We start from the raw sequence: 17,379 nt of genomic DNA, 5'->3' as shown, positions 1-17,379 counted from the left end.
CTTCTGATTTTTTAGCAAAATCGTATTCGTAGTTTTGATTCTAATGAGATTTTGACGATTTACGCCGTTTGGATGACTTATAAAAACGGGTCTGGGCCGGGGGACAGACACAGTACCTATAGTATAACTACAGTTCGATTCAGAATTACAGCTATAGTGACTGGGAGACAGATCTAAGTGTAAGACTGCAGCTCTGCCTCCTGGTCTGAACTCTGTGTTGTTGTCAAGGTTTTGGACTAATAACCTCTGCTATGTTTCTAGATAATAGAGCTGCACCGTCCAAAGTGGGATGGATGCCGTCTCTAGCTAGCAGACCAGGTTTTCCCCAAAAAGACTGCCAGTTATCTATGAAGCCCACATCGTGTGCTGGACACCACCTCGACCTATCCTTCTTCCTGCATCTTATCCCATCTCTCCCCCTATCCCTTTCCAACCCCGTTGCAGTCTAGACCTGTGAAGGCTGTTTCGTCATGAGCCGAGGATCCGGCCGAAGATTTCTGCCTTTTAATAAGGCAGTTTCTTCTTACCACTGTAACTTTTGCTGCTTTGCTAAAGTGCTCATGATGGATAGGCCGGATCTTTGTAACATAACAATGAGTAAGGTGTTTTACCTGCTTTTTGTAACATAACAATGAGTAAGGTGTTTTACCTGCTTTTTGTAACATAACAATGAGTAAGGTCTTTTTACCTGCTTTTTGTATCATAACAATGAGTAAGGTCTTTTACCTGCTTTTTGTAACATAACAATGAGTAAGGTCTTTTACCTGCTTTTTGTAACATAACAATGAGTAAGGTCTTTTACCTGCTTTTTGTAACATAACAATGAGTAAGGTCTTTTACCTGCTTTTTGTAACATAACAATGAGTAAGGTATTTTACCTGCTTTTTGTAAAGTGTCTTGAGATAACACTTGATTGATCAGGTCATATACTTAGCATTAGCATTAGCGCTAACATGATGAGTTCATCGTTGGGTTGGATGGGCCTGATGCTGTAAATCCATCCGCAGCTGAAAGTATCCCTCACAAACACAGTTTCATGTTACACTACATCACCGAGAGGCATCTAAAGGGTTACTATGTCAAGACGGAGCAAAAACGTTAAAGAACCAGATCCAACAGACTCTGTTTGAATCCAGCTCCTCTTCTCATGATCAGATATGACTCGACTGCTTGGGATGATCTGACAAGTGTTTGGATTGGAACCAATCAGCTTTCTGCATGAAGGTTAACCACACTCAAGCCTCTGTCATGATAATTCAATATCAACTTTTAGAGAGCAGTCCGAAGGTGAAGTGCTGCAGAAAGTGAACACACCTGTTGCCGTGGAAACAGCTGAAACTCTGATAGCACACTCCACGCTTTAGGCTTCAACGATCAGGGGGAGTGGCCTAATTTGAGGCTGTTTGTGTCGTAGATTATTGTATCGCGTTGGAGCATAAATATTAAATTATAAAATATATATATATTATATATAAAACATAAATATTAAACATGTTTGATATTTCTGATTGAAAACCTGCAGCAGACAATTAATGTGAGTTTCACCAACCAGATGTTGTATTTCTGTCTCCCGTATGAGCGTTGATGTGACGTGTAATGCCGCCTCTACATATTGATGCTGAAGCGAGAAGTGTCACGAGACGACCTTCAAGTGACCTTCACAGCAGCTCCTAAGTCACCATTAGAGACACACAGCTACACAATGTCTTTAAGGAGTGATTCAATGATTTCTATAATCACATCACTTCTTTAACTTCTGCTTGAATATGATTGGTTCTTCCTCGTTCCTCGTGTCGGAGGCTGCACAATGTGCGCCCACGCGTTCCGACTTAAAAGGCAGAAATCCCTCGCTTACTGACAACGTCAACATCTTAACTACTCGCCTTCTCCAATCCCTAAATTGGAGCTGCTTGTGTCTGCTTGTGGAGACCTCGTGCTCCTCATCAGCAGCTGAGAGGAGGTCATCCAGGTCCTCGTGCTCGCAGCGACGCCCGGGGGCCATCAGCACAGCAGGGAGCCTCGCTTCATGAAAGCCTAATGAGGGGGGGGATGCTGTTAGACGCCCACTATCCTGCGGCACAGAGACGAGGGAGTGTGCAGAGAAGGAACAGACTCAGTGTGAGGTCGAAAGCTTTTATTACTGCAGGAAAACAAAGACATCATCATGACGGCTGTTAATAAATAAAGTGATGTGTGCAAACATCTGCAGCCTGAGACGAGCTCAGGGAGGGAAGGTCTCAGAGAGTATAAAACATTATAAACCATAATTCAAATCTGTAAAATAAAACATCTGCAGCCCGAGACGAGCTCAGGGAGGCACTTAAAGCTCTCAGACATAAAACATTATAAATCATTCAATCTGTAAAACAAAACATCTGAACTGTGTAATAAAGTTTATAGAATATATGAACGCTTCAGGGAGAGAAGATCAGCTGATCGAAGAAACTGTTCAAACAATCAGATGAGTCTGTGACAGCGTGCAGAAAGTCTTTACCAGCTGCTCCACATCCCCCCAACGCTGTGAAGAACGCCACTCTGCACAACGCCACTCTGCACAACGCCACTCTGCACGGCGTTCTGCAAGATGGCGTTCCGCACGACGTTGTTTTTTCAGGTGGAAGCATCATCAGGTCCTCCTCCTCCTATAAGATCTTCTTCTTCCTGCTGCCTCGGATCTCACTGAACTGAACCTGAATGAAACAAGAAGACGTGAGGATGGCGGGATGGCTCCTACATTAAAGATGGAGGTGTTTGTGAGTTCATGGGAACAGCAGACCTCCATCAGGGAGGCATCATGACCAAAACACAGCAGGAATTAAACAGGACTCCATAATGATAGAGGATGAGCTAATTACAGAGACTCTGCAGGGCTCAGGGATTTGGGGCTTCCTGGCCGGCTTACCTTCTGCACGTCTGACGGCACCCTGGACAGGAAATCCAGCACTTCATTGTTGTCGATGCTGTACGGGTTCCGTAGTCTCTTGGTGAATTTATTGATACCTAAAACAGACGCGGACACCAACATATGATTAGCTCTAGTCTCCTGTGGCTGCTCCTTGTTTCCACACAAACAGGACGCCGCCTGTGAGGCCTCTTTACTTTCACTTTACAGCACGGAGTAAACATTGGACTGTCGTCATGGAGACGAGTCCTGTGATACTGTTAACAACAACAGGAGATTTAATTCATCTTCATCATCTCATCTTCTTTTGTCCCTTTAGGCTCACCGTAGAAAATAATATGTTTTTACTTCTTAAACAGGATTTAAAGATTTTAGTGTTTTTGGCGCCCCCTGTGGACAAAGTGTTCCCTAATGTTTTCCTGAAGATGTGAAAACATAAAATATATAATATTTCATACAATATATAATAAGTCATGGTGCTTTCTTTATCACATGTTTCCCTCATGAAGACTCAGAGACGTGTTTCTCTTTGTGTCTGTACACACACACACACACACACACACACACACACACACACACACACACACACACACACACACACACACACACACACACACACACACACACACACACACACACACACACACACACACACACACACACACACACACATCCTAATCGCCAGGATCTTGACTCACCCCATATCAGCACGATGTAACGTACGGGGATGTAGTACGTCAGGATCGTTGCCATGACGAAGATCAGGAAAGCCAGCATGGACAGAAAGGGCACCGACCAATTAAAAGTGCTGAAAGAACAGGAAGTAAGTCAGACTGATCAGTTTGAACCAGAGGTGGGACAAAGTCTCAAGTCCAGTCCAGAGTCCAGAGTTCGGTCCAGAGTCAGGTCCAGGGTCCAGAGTCCAGAGTTCGGTCCAGAGTCAGGTCCAGAGTCCAGTCCAGAGTACAGAGTCAGGTCCAGAGTCAGGTCCAGAGTCCAGTCCAGAGTCAGGTCCAGAGTCAGGTCCAGAGTCCAGTCCAGAGTTCGGTCCAGAGTCCGGTCCAGAGTCAGGTCCAGAGTCAGGTCTAGAGTCCAGTCCAGAGTCAGGTCCAGAGTCCAGTCCAGAGTCCAGAGTTCGGTCCAGAGTCAGGTCCAGGGTCCAGAGTCCAGAGTTCGGTCCAGAGTCCGGTCCAGAGTCCAGTCCAGAGTACAGAGTCCGGTCCAGAGTCAGGTCCAGAGTCAGGTCCAGAGTCCAGTCCAGAGTCAGGTCCAGAGTCCAGTCCAGAGTCAGGTCCAGAGTCCAGTCCAGAGTACAGAGTCCGGTCCAGAGTCCAGTACAGAGTCCGGTCCAGAGTCCAGTCCAGAGTCCAGTCAAGAGTCCAGTCCAGAGTCCAGTCCAGAGTACAGAGTCCGGTCCAGAGTCAGGTCCAGAGTCCAGAGTTCGGTCCAGAGTCAGGTCCAGAGTCAGGTCCAGAGTCCAGTCCAGAGTACAGAATCAGGTCCAGAGTCCAGTCCAGAGTACAGAGTCCGGTCCAGAGTCAGGTCCAGAGTCCAGTCCAGAGTCAGGTCCAGAGTCCAGTCCAGAGTACAGAGTCCGGTCCAGAGTCAGGTCCAGAGTCAGGTCCAGAGTCAGGTCCAGAGTACAGAGTCCGGTCCAGAGTCAGGTCCAGAGTCCAGTCCAGAGTCAGGTCCAGAATCCAGTCCAGAGTCCAGTCCAGAGTCCAGTCCAGAGTACAGAATCAGGTCCAGAGTACAGAATCAGGTCCAGAGTCCAGTCCAGAGTACAGAATCCGGTCCAGAGTCAGGTCCAGAGTCCAGTCCAGAGTCCAGTCTAGAGTCCAGTCCAGAGTACAGAATCAGGTCCAGAGTCCAGTCCAGAGTACAGAGTCCGGTCCAGAGTCAGGTCCAGAGTCCAGTCCAGAGTCCGGTCCTGAATCCGGTCCAGAGACCGGTCCAGAGTCCAGTCCAGAGTCAGGTCCAGAGTCCAGTCCAGATTCCGGTCCAGAGTCCAGTCCAGAGTACAGAGTCCGGTCCAGAGTCCAGTCCAGAGTCCAGTCAAGAGTCCAGTCCAGAGTCCAGTCCAGAGTACAGAGTCCGGTCCAGAGTCAGGTCCAGAGTCCAGAGTTCGGTCCAGAGTCAGGTCCAGAGTCAGGTCCAGAGTCCAGTCCAGAGTACAGAATCAGGTCCAGAGTCCAGTCCAGAGTACAGAGTCCGGTCCAGAGTCAGGTCCAGAGTCCAGTCCAGAGTCAGGTCCAGAGTCCAGTCCAGAGTACAGAGTCCGGTCCAGAGTCAGGTCCAGAGTCAGGTCCAGAGTCAGGTCCAGAGTACAGAGTCCGGTCCAGAGTCAGGTCCAGAGTCCAGTCCAGAGTCAGGTCCAGAATCCAGTCCAGAGTCCAGTCCAGAGTCCAGTCCAGAGTACAGAATCAGGTCCAGAGTACAGAATCAGGTCCAGAGTCCAGTCCAGAGTACAGAATCCGGTCCAGAGTCAGGTCCAGAGTCCAGTCCAGAGTCCAGTCTAGAGTCCAGTCCAGAGTACAGAATCAGGTCCAGAGTCCAGTCCAGAGTACAGAGTCCGGTCCAGAGTCAGGTCCAGAGTCCAGTCCAGAGTCCGGTCCTGAATCCGGTCCAGAGACCGGTCCAGAGTCCAGTCCAGAGTCAGGTCCAGAGTCCAGTCCAGATTCCGGTCCAGAGTCCAGTCCAGAGTCAGGTCCTGTTTGAAATCTTTCCCTTCCTGTTTGAAATCTTTTACTTCCTGTTTGAAATCTTTTACTTCCTGTTTGAAATCTTTTACTTCCTGTATGAAATCTTTTACTTCCTGTATGAAATCTTTAATGTTTGTAATCTTTTACTTCCTGTTTGAAATCTTTAATGTTTTTAATCTTTTACTTCCTGTTTGAAATCTTTTACTTCCTGTATTAAATCTTTAATGTTTGTAATCTTTTACTTCCTGTTTGTAATCTTTTACTTCCTGTATGAAATCTTTAATGTTTGTAATCTTTTACTTCCTGTTTGTAATCTTTTACTTCCTATTTGAAATCTTTTACTTTTTAATCCGCTCTCCGAAACATGCGATCTCGTCCAGCAGCGTCTGGAGGGTGACGATGGTTTCCTGGACCATGTGGATCTTCTCCATCAGCCCGCGTCTTTCCGACTCCTCGGAAACAAACAAACAAACAAACAAATAAACAAACAAACAAACAAACACAGGAAGAAACTGATGACACTCTGAGAGGGTCCAGATCCAACCAGAGATTTGGACTCATGAGAGGTCGACGGGCTCTCTGAAGACAGCATGTTATTAGCGAATGCTAGTTGATCAGTAGCATTAGCGTTAGCTTCTTGGCTAACATCGAGCCGACATTACTGGCCTAACCTTTCAGATCATTGGCCCCGCCCACGACGTTAACGTCACAAACATAAAGGTTAACCGTTTTCTTATATGTTCATAAGAAGGGTGGAGGATTTAGGTGTGGGTTTAGGATTAGTTCTGCTAACCGCCGTGGGCCATTAGTTCCATATTGATGCACAGCAGCTTGTTAAGCTCAGGACCCCCTTCCCACCCTGCCCGCCCCGCCCCGCCCCGCCCCGCCCCGCCCCGCCCCGCCCCTTGCTGTGGTCTGCATTAGCTCAGTGTTTACAAAGACATGCTAGATCTGGTGTCAGGAATCAAAATGTAGCCGCAGATAAAAAGCAGACTTTGAATGAGAGGAGACGCTGAGTGAACAGGAAGTCACAGACCAGGTACGTACCTTCTCATCATCCTCCTCTTCCTCTCCCACATCCATACTCTCCTGGAAGAAAACACAGAACTCCATTACACATCACAACCAGGGGCCTTAATGATGATGGATTATTGCACATTTTCTCATTCTGGGGCTCTGAGTGAAGTTCAGCAGCAGACAGGGTCAGGGCGAGAAGTGAACTCGAGGGTCAGCAGGACCAGCAGGGACCTCGAGGGTTGATTGATTGGTTGATTGACTGATTGATTTATTGATTTATTGATTGGTTGATTGGTTGGTTGATTGACTGATTGACTGATTGATTTATTGATTGGTTGATTGGTTGACTGATTGATTGACTGATTGACTGATTGATTTATTGATTGGTTGATTGGTTGATTGGTTGGTTGGTTGGTTGATTGATTGATGGATTGACTGATTGATTGATTGATTGATTGATTGATTGATTGATTGATTGATTGATGGATCGGTTGATTGATGGATTGACTGATTGATTGATTGAGTGGTTGGTTGATTGGTTGATTGATTGATGGATTGACTGATTGATTGATTGATTGATTGATTGATTGATTGATTGATTGATTGATGGATCGGTTGAAGGGAAAATAAAGTTTAGAATTTGATGAATAGGTTGAGATATTCCTGCAGCTTCCAGCTGTTCCTGCTGACAGGAAGTCTATCAAAAGAACCAATCAGAACACATTAGAAACTGTGCTGAACCTTTTTATAGAATCAGAATAATAATGTGAATAATAATGATGAATGACTGGCAGATTAATAATGAAATAATAGAAGCTCCTGAAACTCATCACATTCATTTGTGACATCGACAGACTTCAAAATAAAATCAGCATTTGAACATTTCATCTACCTCCTGTCACAACTTTTTAACAAAGACCTTTGGTTCATCATTTCTAACCTTCAGCCTGAGAGGATGACGCTGCTGCTGCACACACAAGAAACAGAGATACAGCCCCATCCTGTCAGACCACAAATATCACGGGGGGGGGGGGGGGGTGGTAACACAGAATCACATGTCGCTTCTTTGCTCCTGTATTATTTCTTATTTTATCATCATGTAGCTGGATGGTCGCAGCTGGTTGCTATGGAAACAAAGCAGCTTTTAAACAGAAACAAAATAAAGAGATGAGCATGAACACAGGGACCCACCAGGTCCTGAGGGACGCGGCCGGACCGGATCTGCATGTAGTTCCAGGAGATGAGCAGGACCAGGAAGAAGGGCAGCATGTAGAACTCCCAGTACCACACGGTCACCACAAAGACCTGCAGGCAGAGGAGGTCAGAGGTCAAACATCAGTGAGGGCGGATTAAAGGAAACCCTCTTCATTTAGACGCTTCCAATAGATCCTGAATCCCTGCAAGCTAAAGGTCGATCCCGTCTGCTATTGATCACACCGCCACTGGTCAAGCTGATGAAGGCTACCCCGCCACTATCAAAGGCGTGCTCCCCGTCTACGCTTATTCTGCATATGCTGTGCAGGGCGAGCTCACCCTCGCCCCCTGCATATCCACTGACATTAAGCACTTTAGTCTAATTGCTCCGTCTCTCTCATCTGGTGTACATTAAAGACGAGCACGCAGCCACAGGGAGCCGCGTGTGCATATGTCATGGCTCAGGTAACGAGAAGAGGATGAAGGTGTCAGAGAGGCAGTGCCAGCCAACATGGCAGCGAGCCAAACAGCGTGGGGAAGGGGTGCACTAATAGAAGTGAACATCTGGTAAAGACATCACGCCCCCTCCATCCTCCGCCGCCGCCACGACCAGCCCCAGCTTTAATGTGCTGCGGTCTGTGTCATCACGAGCCAAAGCAGATCCTGGGAGAGGAGATGAAACCAAGTCCTCTCTGAGAGGGTTCTGTTTTATTAGTGAGGACTTTGTAATGACCACAAGGGGTCCCAGGGGTCCCCCCACGCTCTGGTGGAAACAAATACACACGCCGTAAAGATGGTGATAAGCTTGTTTCAGCTTGAGAGGCATTACACGGTCTCTGGAAATACGATCCAGATCACAGAGAGAGGCTACCTAACGTTAGCACAGCTACTGAACATGTTCACGGTAATGCTCAGATGACATCATCGCTCCAGTCATGGGTTAGAGGCGGAGTTACTTTCGCGGAACAGTGACAGGCGCTAAACTAAACAATGTGGAAAACTAATAAGAAGTCCAGAGACATTTCTCACTAAATCAGCTAACAATGATTTGAGCACTAAAGTCAAACAAGCTAACGGTGATTTTATCACTAAAGTCAAACAAGCTAACGGTGATTTTATCACTAAAGTCAAACAAGCTAACGGTGATTTTAGCACTAAAGTCAAACAAGCTAACGGTGATTTTAGCACTAAAGTCAAACAAGCTAACGGTGATTTTAGCACTAAAGTCAAACAAGCTAACGGTGATTTATCCCTAAAGTCAGACAAGCTAAAGGTGATTTTATCACTAAAGTCAAACAAGCTAACGGTGATTTTAGCACTAAACTCAAACAAGCTAACGGTGATTTTAGCACTAAAGTCAAACAAGCTAACTGTGATTTTAGCACTAAAGTCAAACAAGCTAACGGTGATTTTATCACTAAAGTCAAACAAGCTAACGGTGATTTTAGCACTAAAGTCAAACAAGCTAACGGTGATTTTAGCACTAAATAACACCTGACAACACTAGAATGAGCATTTCTGTCCTTTAAATGTTGAAGTTAAAAATTCACAATTTGTATTCGGGAAGGTTCTTAAAATGACATTAACATGAAGTCCTGACTGGTTCAGAGACCATAAAGAAAATAAATCCCTAACTGGTGGTTTTAAAGACACACACACTGTATATGTAAAGAGTTATGACCTGTGTCATATCGACTCAACAACAACAACAACAACACATTTTATGTGTGTTTCAGTCTCAATGCAGACAAACAGTTAAAGGTAAGTTCAGAAGAAACACCTCCTGATTCTGAGGAGCCTCAAACTGAAAGCAACTTTTTTCTGACTCTGAAAACTGAACAGCCGCAAGAAAAGGAAGAAGATTGTTTTTAATCAGCACCTTAAGAACTTCTCTGGTTTCTGCTGTTTTTCGCTGCTGTTTTTGAATGTCTCTGCACCTCCATGATGTGCGAATAATAAGCCCTTTATCAAACGTCACACATCAGACATTCAATGAAATGTGTGGCATTTCTTTTTTACTAAATAATTTTACTCTTTTAACAGATGAAGACATTGTGTAGAGTTGGAGAGGTGATCAGGGGGAATCTGTGCATTCACACTTCCTTTGTATTACATTTGTGTATTTTCTGCCCAAAGCTTCTGAGACCTGGATGTCTGGTTTCCAGCATCACTTTAAATACAATATGATTATACAAAAGCTTCATATTTCAGGACGTCAACATTGAATACAATCAGGATTATAAAAGAGGGATTGTCAGGAGGAGAGAGTTTGCAGACGATGCAGCAGGAGAAAGAAGATGAAACATGAAATAAAGTGAAGATAGAGAAGGAAACACTGTGACTGAAGAGTTGTGCATGAAGGTGTGTGTGACACTTGGCAGGTGTTGCAGGTAGATCGTCTTCGTCTGTCCATGCAGAGCGAAGCGTCGCTCCATCACTCTCATGCAGAGATATTAAGCAGACATTGATTTCTTCTCACTGAGGCTTGAAAAGGCAGCAAGTGTGAAAACATGAGTACAGATGGTACTGTCTCTCAAACACTCTGCAGCAGTGGGAGGGTGTGTGTGTGTGTGTGTGTGTGTGTGTGTGTGTGCGCGTGCGTGCGTGTGTGTGCGTGTGTGTGTGTGTGTGTGTCTGCGTGTGTGTGTGTGCGTGTCTGTGTGTGTGTGTGTGCGTGTGTCTGCGTGTGTGTGTGTGCGTGTGTGTGTGTGTGTGTGTCTGCGTGTGTGTGTGTGTCTGTGTCTGTGTGTGTGTGCGTGTGTGTGTGTGTGCGTGTGTGTGCGTGTGTCTGCGTGTGTGTGTGTCTGCGTGTGTGTGTGTGTGTGTGTCTGCGTGTGTGTGTCGAAGCTGTCAGGCTAAACAACAATATTTCTCAGGGGGAGTTGTGTATTTTTGTATATATTATTTCTCCCTCAGTGTGTGTTGAACATGTTCATTGAAAGCTGTTTGTGCTCAAAGCGCTCCGACCCCGGACGCCACAATTTCTAAACGCACAGCTCAGAGCGCCAACAGCAGCTTCTGATCAGATAACAACTCTGTGCAGAAACTCCCATTTTCACAGCAAATTGAACAGAGTGTGCTGTTGGCGGGGGTACAGTATCTGTTCAGCAGCCGCCTCATGTGAAGGCATTCAGCAAATCTTTAGTGCCATCTACAGGACGCATACTGTAACAACAAGAGGAACTCTCCATGACCTCAGTTTCCTGCAGAGTTAAAACACAAAAGGCTGTTTGCTTTGAATGGAGAAGGATAAAAAAAAAGATCAGCAGCCACTCCCCGTGTCCCCGTCCTAACACTGAAGATTCAGAGGGGCTCGTCCCGTGTCCCCGTCCTAACACTGAAGATTCAGAGGGGCTCGTCCCGTGTTCCCGTCCTAACACTGAAGATTCAGAGGGGCTCGTCCCGTGTCCCCGTCCTAACACTGAAGATTCAGAGGGGCTCGTCCCGTGTTCCCGTCCTAACACTGAAGATTCAGAGGGGCTCGTCCTGTGTTCCCGTCCTAACACTGAAGATTCAGAGGGGCTCGTCCCGCGTCCCCGTCCTAACACTGAAGATTCAGAGGGGCTCGTCCTGTGTTCCCGTCCTAACACTGAAGATTCAGAGGGGCTCGTCCCGCGTCCCCGTCCTAACACTGAAGATTCAGAGGGGCTCGTCCCGTGTCCCCGTCCTAACACTGAAGATTCAGAGGGGCTCGTCCCGTGTCCCCGTCCTAACACTGAAGATTCAGAGGGGCTCGTCCCGTGTCCCCGTCCTAACACTGAAGATTCAGAGGGGCTCGTCCCGTGTCCCCGTCCTAAAACTGAAGATTCAGAGGGGCTCGTCCCGCGTCCCCGTCCTAACACTGAAGATTCAGAGGGGCTCGTCCCGTGTCCCCGTCCTAACACTGAAGATTCAGAGGGGATCGTCCCGCGCCCCCGTCCTAACACTGAAGATTCAGAGGGGCTCGTCCCGTGTCCCCGTCCTAACACTGAAGATTCAGAGGGGATCGTCCCGTGTCCCCGTCCTAACACTGAAGATTCAGAGGGGCTCGTCCCGTGTTCCCGTCCTGTGTTCCCGTCCTAACACTGAAGATTCAGAGGGGCTCGTCCCGTGTTCCCGTCCTGTGTTCCCGTCCTAACACTGAAGATTCAGAGGGGCTCGTCCCGTGTTCCCGTCCTGTGTTCCCGTCCTAACACTGAAGATTCAGAGAGGATCGTCCCGTGTCCCCGTCCTAACACTGAAGATTCAGAGAGGATCGTCCCGTGTTCCCGTCCTAACACTGAAGATTCAGAGGGGCTCGTCCCGTGTCCCGTCCTGTGTCCCCGTCCTAACACTGAAGATTCAGAGAGGATCGTCCCGTGTCCCCGTCCTAACACTGAAGATTCAGAGGGGCTCGTCCCGTGTCCTGTCCCGTGTCCCCGTCCTAACACTGAAGATTCAGAGAGGATCGTCCCGTGTCCCCGTCCTAACACTGAAGATTCAGAGGGGCTCGTCCTGTGTTCCCGTCCTAACACTGAAGATTCAGAGGGGCTCGTCCCGTGTCCCGTCCTGTGTTCCCGTCCTAACACTGAAGATTCAGAGGGGCTCGTCCTGTGTTCCCGTCCTAACACTGAAGATTCAGAGGGGCTCGTCCCGTGTCCCGTCCTGTGTTCCCGTCCTAACACTGAAGATTCAGAGGGGCTCGTCCCGTGTTCCCGTCCTAACACTGAAGATTCAGAGGGGCTCGTCCCGTGTCCCCGTCCTAACACTGAAGATTCAGAGGGGCTCGTCCTGTGTTCCCGTCCTAACATCTGTATCAAACAGCTGGATGGACACAATGAGCCTTTTGATTGGACGTCTACATGATGGGGTCTAAATCAAACCCAGCACAGATTGGACGGAGGGTTAATGAGTTGTCCGCTGGGACGTCCCCGCTCCAGCTGAGGCTTAACTCCTCGAGACACGCAACCCTAAAAAGCAAGCCACAGAGGCGGGGCCAAGCGGGCGCCGACAGCGCAGTGATTGAGATTGTGTGTGAGAGAGAAACACAGAGACATGCAGATAAAGAGTTAAATCACCAGGAAGGCGAGCAGGCTCCTCTGAACGCTCTCCCACTGGAAGCAGCTTTTGATGTAGCGCAGCGTGGAGACGATCGCCCTGTACAGCGTCTGAACACGCAGCACGTTCCTCGCCAGAGCCTGAAAGACACAAACACGAAATTATATTTCAGATGTTTGAAATGTGGAGTCAGGGAGGGGAATAATGAGAATGTGTTTTGGACTTTCTGTCAGTAATCTGACCTGATTTTATCAACTGACACGTCCAACAGACCCCGCCCCTTACCGTCCCAGGGCGCCGTGTGTAAGCCAATTTCAGCGTTAGCAAGCGATGCATTGTCTGCCAACAAAGAGTCTTTGTGGGGAGTACAGACAGTCAGGCTCCCCGTCTCACACTCTGTCCTACACACTGTAAATCAAACTAATGCAACAGAACAGGGCGCCGTCGGGGTCAATTAAGACCCGTTCAACATGACCAGGAAAGACCCTCTGTGCTCCTAGCGTCTGAGCTAACAGCTAAATGTTTTTACTTCCTTAACTCTAATTATCCAGACGCCACGGGGACTAAGTGACCAGCGACCTTTGACCTCTTCTGACCCGGTTTCTTTCATCTTTAAAGAAGCTAAAGACCCCCCCCCCCCCCCCCCGAGCTGGACTTTACGTCAGCTGGGAGCAGCATGAACGCTCTGCTGGTGCACGTGAAGAGGGCGTTGTGGTACCCCTCAGGACCATGATGAAGACCCGGGTCCCCTCAAGACCGTGATGATGACCCGGGTCCCCTCAGGACCGTGATGAAGAACCGGGTCCCCTCAAGACCGTGATGATGACCCGGGTCCCCTCAGGACCGGGATGAAGACCCGGGTCCCCTCAGGACCGTGATGAAGACCCGGGTCCCCTCAAGACCGTGATGATGACCCGGGTCCCCTCAAGACCGGGATGATGATCCAGGTCCCCTCAGGACCGTGATGATGACCCGGGTCCCCTCAGGACCGTGATGATGATCCAGGTCCCATTAGTCTGAAGGACTCGCTGAGACTCTGATGGATTTTAGGGCTGCGTTGCGTTGTTTTTATTGATGAGTCATGGCGTTGTTTTTATTGATGAGTCACGGCGTTCTTTTAGAAGATGAGTCATGGCGTTGTTTTCATTGATGAGTCATGGCGTTGTTTTTATTGATGAGTCATGGCGTTGTTTTTATTGGTGAGTCATGGCGTTGTTTTTATTGGTGAGTCATAGCGTTGTTTTTATTGATGAGTCATGGCGTTGTTTTTATTGGTGAGTCATGGCGTTGTTTTTATTGGTGAGTCATGGCGTTGTTTTTATTGATGAGTCATAGCGTTGTTTTTATTGGTGAGTCATGGCGTTGTTTTAATTGATGAGTCATGGCGTTGTTTTTATTGGTGAGTCATGGCGTTGTTTTTATTGATGAGTCATGGCGTTGTTTTAGAAGATGAGTCATGGCGTTTGTTGAGTGACAGTGAAGACGTCATGTCATGTTTTTTATGTAAACACTGTAATCGACATGTTAATGGACTCAGTTTCATGTTCATGTGAAATATTAGTTTTTTCTTATTGTGTTTATTGTTGATATTTAATGTTGTACCTGAACATAAGAGAGCACAGTTCACTAAAGTTACATTCATTGTGTGTGTGAGCACACCTGATCAATAAACCTGATTCTGATTCTGATCCTGATTCTGATTCTGATTCTGATTCTGATTCTGATCCTGATCCTGATCCTGATCCTGATTCTGATTCTGCTCCTGATTCTGATTCTGATTCTGATCCTGATCCTGATTCTGATCCTGATTCTGATTCTGAACTCTAAAGAGAACTCTCTATATCGTAAACATGGACGCTCATTGAAGCGTTCCTTTCATTAAGACCTGCTGCAGCCTGACAGATAACAAAGACTCTTCAGGTGTTGATCAGGAACCTGGTCTTGGGGACCCCGATCTTTAGGATCCCCCGGTCTTCAGGACCCGGGTCTTTAGGACCCCGGTCTTCAGGACCCTGGTCTTCAGGAAACTGGTCTTTAGGACCCTGGTCTTTAGGACCCCAGTCTTTAGGATCCCTCAGTCTTCAGGACCCCAGTCTTCAGGACCCCGGTCTTTGGGATCCCCCGGTCTTCAGGACCCCGGTCTTCAGGAAACTGGTCTTTAGGACCCTGGTCTTTAGGACCCCGGTCTTCAGGACCCCGGTCTTTAGGACCCCGGTCTTTAAGAAAATGGTCTTTAGGACCATGGTCTTTAGGAAATTGGTCTTTAGGACCCCGGTCTTTAGGAACCTGGTCTTTAGGACCCTGGTCTTTAGGAAACTGGTCTTTAGGACCCTGGTCTTCAGGACCCCAGTCTTTAGGACCCCGGTATTTAGGACCCCGGTATTTAGGACCCTGGTCTTTAGGACCCCGGTCTTAAGGACCCCGGTCTTTAGGACCCCGGTCTTCAGGACCCCGGTCTCTAGGACCCCGGTCTTTAGAACCCCGGTCTTTAGGACACTGGTTTTTAGGACCCTGGTCTTTAGGAAACTGATATTTAGGATCCCGGTATTTAGGACCCTGGTCTTCAGGACCCTGGTCTTCAGGACCCCGGTATTTAGGACCCCAGTCTTAAGGACACCGGAATTTAGGACCCTGGTCTTTAGGACCCCGGTATTTAGGACCCTGGTCTTTAGGATCCCGGTCTTTAGGATGCCGGTCTTTAGGACCCTGGTCTTCAGAACAGATTCAAACCTTTTTGGAGAACTTGGCATTGTCTTCCATGAAGGTCCTCTCTCTTGGCTGGAACGTCCGCACACTCGCCCTGACCTGAAGAGAAAGCATCATGAGACATAGAATCAGACCCCATAGAGCCGCCCTGACCTGAAGAGAAAGCATCATGAGACATAGAATCAGAGCCCATAGAGCCGCCCTGACCTGAAGAGAAAGCATCATGAGACATAGAATCAGACCCCATAGAGCCGCCCTGACCTGAAGAGAAAGCATCATGAGACATAGAATCAGACCCCATAGAGCCGCCCTGACCTGAAGAGAAAGCATCATGAGACATAGAATCAGAGCCCATAGAGCCGCCCTGACCTGAAGAGAAAGCATCATGAGACATAGAATCAGAGCCCATAGAGCCGCCCTGACCTGAAGAGAAAGCATCATGAAACATAGAATCAGAGCCCATAGAGCCGCCCTGACCTGAAGAGGAAGCATCATGAAACATAGAATCAGAGCCCATAGAGCCGCCCTGACCTGAAGAGGAAGCATCATGAAACATAGAATCAGACCCCATAGAGCCGCCCTGACCTGAAGAGAAAGCATCATGAAACATAGAATCAGAGCCCATAGAGCCGCCCTGACCTGAAGAGGAAGCATCATGAAACATAGAATCAGAGCCCATAGAGCCGCCCTGACCTGAAGAGGAAGCATCATGAAGCACCGCCCTGCAGTCCTCTTTACACACTGAACTTTTACTCACAGGGTTAAAAATAACCTCCAGCTCCAGAGTGATGGTCCCCTTCGACAGTCCGCTCAGGTCCTCTTTCTTCAAAGGGTAGACCGTCTGCTGTCCGCTGCGGATCTGCAGGATAGAAAGGGCATCAGGTGCTGACCTCAGTCAAACTGGATTACATCTTATCAAGTCCTCAGTCTAGAGTGTGAGCGCCCGCTTCACTTTCATTTACACCAGGACACACACACTCACACACACACACACACACAGACACACACACACACACAGACACACACACACACACACATACACACAGACACTCATAAACACTAGGAGTTCTCACACAGACACAGACACACACAGACACACACACACACACACACACACACACACACACACACACACACACACACACACACACACACACACACACACACACACACACACACACACACACACACACACACACACACACACTCATAAGTTCTAATAGATTAATGTCTGCATGACGGCCTTGTGGAGAGGTGTGTGTACCGAGAGCAGAGGAATGGCGACTTTCCCCAGGAAGTCTGGCGCCTTGTCTCCGTCCTCATCAAAGATGGTCACCATCAGAACATCATGAATGTCTTTAACAGGGCTGCAGAGACAAACAATCTTTAGAGGTTAGACTGCAGTACCCTTTTCAAACACTAGGGCTCAGTTACATATTGCTCCTTTAAAGAGAACAACTCACAATGTGAAGACTTGGTTCCAGTCCGGGTTCAGGCTCTTGTAAACCGTGTGGGTCTGCAGCCTGTCGTTTCCTAACTCCAGCACACAGAAGGGATCGCTTTTCCCTGCAGGACAGAAACACGGTCACCTCCGTCTCTCCACTGAGAACCAACAGAAATGTCTTCAGACATACCGTTTAAATCAGCAGACAGCAGATCTGCAGCCTTCAGCACTTTGATTTGAAGGAAACCCACATCGTGCAGGTTCTTCAGAGACCTCTTCAAACTCTGAGGACGGAGAACAGAGAGGAAGACGTTCTTTAAGAACACACAACTTTCTACTTCCATTATTATGAGACATGTTCATTTGGTTTTCAGAGGGGGGGCGGTCTCTCTCTCTTT

General features: G+C 47.7%; 1 protein-coding gene across 7 annotated transcripts in view; it reads right to left on the bottom strand.

Moving 5' to 3' along the window:
* Positions 1 to 2,119: 2,119 nt before the first annotated feature.
* mctp2b (multiple C2 domains, transmembrane 2b) overlaps positions 2,120 to 17,379 on the bottom strand; it is a 53,524-nt gene continuing 38,264 nt past the window's right edge. For 3 of the 7 annotated variants that reach the window (XM_065952401.1, XM_065952397.1, XM_065952398.1), the window contains 13 exons: positions 17,172 to 17,265; positions 17,001 to 17,103; positions 16,802 to 16,904; positions 16,295 to 16,396; positions 15,562 to 15,636; positions 12,852 to 12,971; positions 7,813 to 7,926; positions 7,562 to 7,588; positions 6,652 to 6,693; positions 5,947 to 6,056; positions 3,601 to 3,710; positions 2,903 to 3,000; positions 2,120 to 2,690 (listed from right to left, as the gene is read on the bottom strand). In XM_065952401.1, the coding sequence (XP_065808473.1) occupies positions 2,643 to 2,690; positions 2,903 to 3,000; positions 3,601 to 3,710; positions 5,947 to 6,056; positions 6,652 to 6,693; positions 7,562 to 7,588; positions 7,813 to 7,926; positions 12,852 to 12,971; positions 15,562 to 15,636; positions 16,295 to 16,396; positions 16,802 to 16,904; positions 17,001 to 17,103; positions 17,172 to 17,265 (1,146 nt within the window). In that variant the 3' untranslated portion in view covers positions 2,120 to 2,642. The remainder of the gene's footprint in view (positions 2,691 to 2,902; positions 3,001 to 3,600; positions 3,711 to 5,946; positions 6,057 to 6,651; positions 6,694 to 7,561; positions 7,589 to 7,812; positions 7,927 to 12,851; positions 12,972 to 15,561; positions 15,637 to 16,294; positions 16,397 to 16,801; positions 16,905 to 17,000; positions 17,104 to 17,171; positions 17,266 to 17,379) is intronic. The other 4 variants (XM_065952400.1, XM_065952403.1, XM_065952399.1 and 1 more) reach the window with 3 other exon arrangements.

This window comes from Labrus bergylta, chromosome 3 (assembly GCF_963930695.1).
Source record: "Labrus bergylta chromosome 3, fLabBer1.1, whole genome shotgun sequence".
In the NCBI taxonomy this organism is placed as follows: Eukaryota; Metazoa; Chordata; class Actinopteri; order Labriformes; family Labridae; genus Labrus; species Labrus bergylta.
Note: the sequence above shows the minus strand (reverse complement) of the source record. Positions and strands in the feature narration are given on the sequence as shown.